The sequence below is a fragment of the Syngnathus scovelli genome, chromosome 19 (genome assembly GCF_024217435.2).
Source record: "Syngnathus scovelli strain Florida chromosome 19, RoL_Ssco_1.2, whole genome shotgun sequence".
Taxonomy (NCBI): domain Eukaryota; kingdom Metazoa; phylum Chordata; class Actinopteri; order Syngnathiformes; family Syngnathidae; genus Syngnathus; species Syngnathus scovelli.
In genome coordinates, this window is record NC_090865.1 from 537,811 (window position 1) to 543,318 (window position 5,508).

At 38.5% G+C, this 5,508-nt stretch overlaps 2 protein-coding genes and 1 long non-coding RNA gene across 10 annotated transcripts in view; 2 read left to right on the forward strand and 1 right to left on the reverse strand.

The window, feature by feature from the left end:
• The window catches only part of mrps21 (mitochondrial ribosomal protein S21), a 9,007-nt gene extending 8,502 nt beyond the window's left edge, over positions 1-505 (forward strand). For 7 of the 8 annotated variants that reach the window (XR_007487836.2, XR_007487834.2, XR_007487838.2 and 4 more), the window contains one exon: positions 50-297. Coding sequence is in view for 1 of the 8 variants with exons in the window: in XM_049750982.1 (XP_049606939.1) it covers positions 50-230 (181 nt within the window). In the remaining 7 variants the exon portion in view is untranslated. Of the gene's footprint in view, positions 1-49 lie in introns of all 8 variants that reach the window. The other variant, XM_049750982.1, reaches the window with a different exon arrangement.
• A 404-nt stretch (positions 506-909) lies between these two features.
• On the forward strand, positions 910-4,018 carry LOC125986985 (uncharacterized). The gene is made up of 6 exons (XM_049750980.2): positions 910-1,149; positions 2,168-2,487; positions 2,560-2,635; positions 3,156-3,234; positions 3,319-3,472; positions 3,628-4,018. The coding sequence occupies exons 2-6, from the start codon at positions 2,170-2,172 to the stop codon at positions 3,979-3,981; spliced, it is 981 nt and encodes a 326-aa protein (XP_049606937.1). The 5' UTR covers positions 910-1,149; positions 2,168-2,169; the 3' UTR covers positions 3,982-4,018.
• Positions 2,770-3,811, reverse strand: LOC125986988 (uncharacterized). Its single transcript, XR_007487841.2, has 2 exons — positions 3,698-3,811; positions 2,770-3,224 (listed from the first exon to the last, which is right to left on the reverse strand). It is a non-coding gene; the product is annotated as an uncharacterized lncRNA (long non-coding RNA).
• Positions 4,019-5,508: the final 1,490 nt, after the last annotated feature.

The following is a 5,508-nucleotide window of genomic DNA, read 5'->3' on the forward strand; positions in this document are numbered from 1 at the left end:
TTATTTTAAAAAAAAAATATATATATATATATATATATATATATTTCAGGGTCCTGAACCAGGATGGGATCATTGAGACGGTGAAGCGCAGGCGCTACTACGAGAAGCCTTGCCGGGAGCGTCAGCGGAAGAACTATGAGCAATGTAAACGTATCTACGACACCGAAATGGCCAGGAAAATCGCCTTCATATCCAGGACAAACAGAACAGATCCCTGGCTTGGTTCATAATGAAATAGTGACTGAGAAGAGGCTGTCCAATGGTTAAAAATAAAGTCTGCAAGGTGGAAAAAGGAAACTCAGCCCAATATTTGCGTCATTAAATAGAGAGATGGAAAAAATGGGATATATTTTCTCCTAAAGACATTTGTAGTCCCAGCCACTTCATCATTTTGTGTGAAAGATTCCTGTTCTTGTGAAAACGATTCCGCCATATTTTGTGAATGCTGTTCAATCTATTGTGTCAGTGAAACATTGGTTGCAGTAAAAGTTTTTCATAGAAGTTCGCCCTGGTGGTTTCATTTACTGTCTTGGAAAAAATGTCTAAAATGTTTGTATACCGCTTGAAACTGTTTAGCTCAGCTTTGATAGATTGCTATGATCATATAGCGTTAACCAGTCAATTGTAGCCAGATAACTACTCGAGGAAAGTAGAGATACCTGAAATTCTACTTCAATACGTACAGCAACGAAGTATTTGTACATCGTTCACACCACTTGCAAACAGCAGTGCAAGTCAACAGACACAGGTTCGTGCCTCGTGATGGGTGCTACGTGACAAGTCCACACTCGCAACACGTGCAGCTGCGGGGGGATCAGCCAATCAGCTCTAGGAAGCTTGCTGATTGGTCACGCCTTCCAACCAATGAAATAAGAGCGAAAAATTTACCAACCAATAGGAGTAGTGTAGTCACACTGCACGTGTATTCCCTGTCGCTGGAGTTGTACTTGGAGTTATTGCCGAAGACGCAAGCGCGATTATTAACAAGACTTTGCAGTACAGTACAGTGCAGTGCAGTGTAGTGCAGTACTGTCATTCCGCTGCGACAATTTGCATCTATTTAGTTTGCTTTGGTGTTTTCAACAAGCTTTGCCTTGATCGGTATATTTCATCTCCACATTTTCAGTAAACGACTGCTGCTGTTACAAGGTAAGACTTCCAAATAATCATTTCTGAACGCAAACTTGACAAACGCATGCAAATGTCATCATTCTTTCATTGCATGTTGAGAAATATATACGTGCCCGTGCGATTTTACATAAATCACGCCTTTTAGAATTTAAGCTGTATGCCGATTTGTTTGCACATTTTGCGAAACAAATCAATGTGCATATATTGTTGTTGGCAATGTTGTCTGACATTCTTTTTATGAATATGTCTATAATAATGTTATGCCTACTAAAATAGTTTCTAAAAAAAAAAATCAGTTGCGCCGTACCATGACTCATGGAACGTGACACTGAAAGTTTGCTGCACGTGTATAGAAGCGTCATGTTATTTTAAGATTTAGTTCACGAAATCATTCGTAATTGCAAGCAGACACGTTGACTAAATGTCGTACTGTACATTTTTATCGCTATAGGTACCACCAAAGTCAATAGATTTTAATTAAGATTAAAAAAAAAAAGAATAATAAATCGATTTATTTCCCTACCAGTCACATAATTTTGACGACTTGCAGAATTAAATCGTCGGATCGTTTTTTAAATGTTTAATGTCATGCATGTTCTTATTGTTTTTGTTTCTTCGCTTTTTCTTTTTTTTTTTTTTGGTTGAGGGGGCGGGGCGGGTTATTTATACCGATTGGCTCTTCTTGCAAAGAAATGTCATAACGTTTAGTAATCCTGCCTACTCTGCCACCTGCAGCTGTACCTGCTGTAGCTTGTTTTGAATTACATAAGAGAAAAATACTTGAACAGAACTGAACATTTCAATCTTGTTTAATGTTGCGATCTAATCTTATCATTGACATTATGACAAATGTGCAAGCAACAAATCAGTAGGCGTTTAAAACGTCAATGATGCTCATTATAAAAAAAATTAGAGACAACATGCAACCACCAGTTTTACACTATTTTGTACAGTTATGTAGCATTTTGTGTGGTGCCCAAACAATGTAATCAATCTTGTTTTTGTCTTTTCTACCTCACCTTTTGTCACTCTGCAGGTATGAATCCATTGAGTGCTTCTTCTCAATGGCCATCTTGTGACCTGCATCCATCCACCTTCAACGACATTCTGAATGAAAGCGAGCTAACTGAAGATGAAGCCGAAATTTTGTCAGAAGAGGACGACTTGGTGACTTGTAAGGTCTTATCGGGCTACGAGGGATGTTTCCGAGTTCGTTTGGATCAGATGTGCCCGAGGTCCAAGAGGGCCCACCACACTGTACATGTTAGCGGGAGGACAAAGTACCACCTTTCTTCTGGTGCCCCCGCTGGTGATTCAGCATCACCTTCAGCAGGAGACCGCGCCTTCACTCAGAAAGTTAGTCGCCGCTAAATGCACCTTTTTGATGGATTGCTGTTGTCTGATGACTAATATTTTTGTCTTTTCTAGTGTACAGATTTACACAACTTTATCTGTCCTCTGATGGAGCTTCTTCACGGCCTTAAAACTGGCAGGTTTAATAAAGGTATGCAGTTGAGCTATAACAAATGCTACAAATAGGCATGAATTTCTTGATGCTAACGTCTTTCTGGTGTATTACTGCAGTTTACTGAGTTTAGTATAATACTGCCCTCATGCGGCCAAGAAAGGAGCAACATATCAAAGTCAAAGTCAGCTTTATTGTCAATTTCTCCACATGCCAAAGACACACAAAGAAACCGAAATTTCGTTCCCCCCTATCCCACGGTGACAAGACATGGCTCACAACAGACAAACAAGTAAACAAGTATAACAAAAGCGTGCTGAGTAAATAATGAATAAATAACACAACAATAAATAAATAAATAAGAGGAGCAGAAAAAAAAAGGAGCAAGTATTTTCCATAGAGTGGACGAACGAAATGAATGAAATCTATTCATTGAACAAATGTAATAATAATAATAATATTTTTAACATCCAATTTAATGTTGTAGTTGATGCAGATTGTCATTATCATCACTGATTGAGTTTCCTTGTCTTGACGTGCCTCTCTTTTCCTGTGGCAGGTTTAACCAATTTCCAGCAAAGCGTCGCCATGGATAGACTACAAAGAATTCTGGGAATTCTGCAGAGGCCTGAAATGGGGTAAGCTTAATAAAAATGTGAGGATGTTATCAAGCGCAGCTCGACATTTAATGTGTTTTTCTTCTGACCCATTTTTCTTTGAAGGGAGCGATATCTCCACAACTTGTTGCAGATCGAAGGAATGCTCAAACTATGGTTCCCTCAGGTGGCGCTTCATCCCACGGTCACATTAGCCCAAAGCTTCCCCCCCAAACAAATAACTCACTGGTGCCAAAATCAGCTCAGCATGCCAGTTAAGGTGAGGACCAAACTTTATGTTGTGCTATAATTGGTATTTTAACAGCATCACTAAATTACAGTTTTTAAGGATTCAAAAAGCAGTCCAGTGCCGTCCGTCTTTATATCAACAACACTCTGACATTTGTCCCTTTTTTTTTTTTTTAATTATTCTAGAAGCGGAAACTCATCTGGTCAGATTCAGACTACACCGGAATAGACCCACCCAAGAAAAAGATGAATTTACCTGCAAGCTTCCCAATTGTGATGCCGCGCACCTTTTCCACGAGTATAACGAGGAAGCGGGATGCTCGTGACGATGAAAGAGTCCGCTCAACTGAAGACAAACTGTCACGTGTACATGTCAAAAAAGAAACGGACGAATATGAAATATCTCGCACCTCCTACAGCAGTTGCACAGTTACGCAGGACGAGTCGGTGTCTTCAAGTGCTGATGCTAATGCGAGCAATATCGACACAACAATGTGCCAGCCTGAGTTCAAGTTCAATGCCGCAATCCAATGTATTTGACTGCATCTTTTTAAAAGGTGTTTGCCCTTCAAACTACTATCGACTCAGAAGTAACTGTTTGTACATTTTGCAGAGTCAAAACACAACAAAGTATAATCCCCGAGTATTCGTAATCAGCGCTTCGCATACAAAAAGGGGAATTCTATTCTATCACACTCGATTTATAGGATTTAGTCATCCACATAGATATGCACTAAGAAAGCACCCAATTTGTGCCATGTCTCAAGGTATTTGCATTTTTGGTGCGTTGCTAAAGGGTGCCTCGAAACAAAATGTCATTAACGTATTTTAATCCCACAATTTACAGTCTAACTCCTTACAATTGAATCCTTACAAAATCTGCCTGCAATTCCACACTATTGCACTATATTTGACTATGTACAGTTTATTGAATACAATATGAATGTTATATTCCATGTTATTTATGTCAAGCATTGCAGCACAAAAGCGCTTAATGTGAATCCTAGAATTTATTTATTCTCTCGCATAACTATAATTCCAAAATGGTTTAGAAAAGGGCAAAAAAAAGAAAAAAAAAATCACTTTAAAGTTGCTGCTGACAAAGTACCCTGAAATTATATTCTATGCATTCCCTTAATCAATGGAAGCTGTTGCGAAAGCGCTTTCAAATTAAAGCTGTATTAAAGAATAAGTACATGCATACGGTAATGAAGAAACTTCAATGCCTTAAATATGTTTTGATAAATATGGAACACTATTTCCAAAAGGATGAATTGCACCTTAAGAAACGACCGCACCAGTACCGTATTTTAAAAGGTTGGCTAAAGAGAATCGGCACTTAATATATTAGCTGTGATTAAAACGAAATACTTTTTCGTTGTTTGTGTGTGTTGGGGTTGAACATTTGTGCTACAAATTTGTCATGTAAATATTTTGCATCACTTTGACACAAGGGATGTCAAGTTCTGCAGTACCCGAAGTTATTTAACATGCTTTTTCACTCTACTTTTTATACCTGACCATTTGTGCAGAACTCCTCTGAGTATTGCTTTGGACGATTTTTTTTGTTTATTGCTGCTGTTTTGCAATTCATTATTAACACTCAAATTGTGATATTTCACAAAGTGAAGCATCTTGAATATATTTGAAATCTTGCTTTGATCAATTTTGTACTTCCATGTTTGAATTAAAAGTCAATTCACGTTGGCTGCTTACATAAGTGTCAGTTGTATGGATGTTGATGTGACTGTATATCACTATACAGTATAAATTGGATGCATCTTTTCAAAATACAGAACAGAGCATATATACACTTGCAGTAGTTAGGGTTCTACAGTTTGGCAAATATTATAGGAATGACTGTTTTGACAAGAATGCAACTGTGAACGACTGTTCAAAACTCACTCTTTTTGTGTACCGTTACGTGCCAGGAATCCGGAAGTAAACAAACGCATATCCGCCTGAATCCGGATGTAAACAAACGGATAGCCGCCTGAATCCGGATGTAAACAAACGGATATCCGCCTGAGGTGTCTCATTTGCTTCTTCCGACTAGGAACGCGGAAT

Excerpts from the sequence above, each read along its gene's own strand:
- LOC125986985 (XM_049750980.2), top strand. The coding sequence starts at position 2,170 with ATGAATCCATTGAGTGCTTCTTCTCAATGGCCATCTTGTGACCTGCAT. Across the intron at positions 2,488-2,559 it reads ACCGCGCCTTCACTCAGAAA|TGTACAGATTTACACAACTT; the intron begins GTTAGTCGCCGC and ends TGTCTTTTCTAG. Across the intron at positions 2,636-3,155 it reads AACTGGCAGGTTTAATAAAG|GTTTAACCAATTTCCAGCAA; the intron begins GTATGCAGTTGA and ends TTCCTGTGGCAG.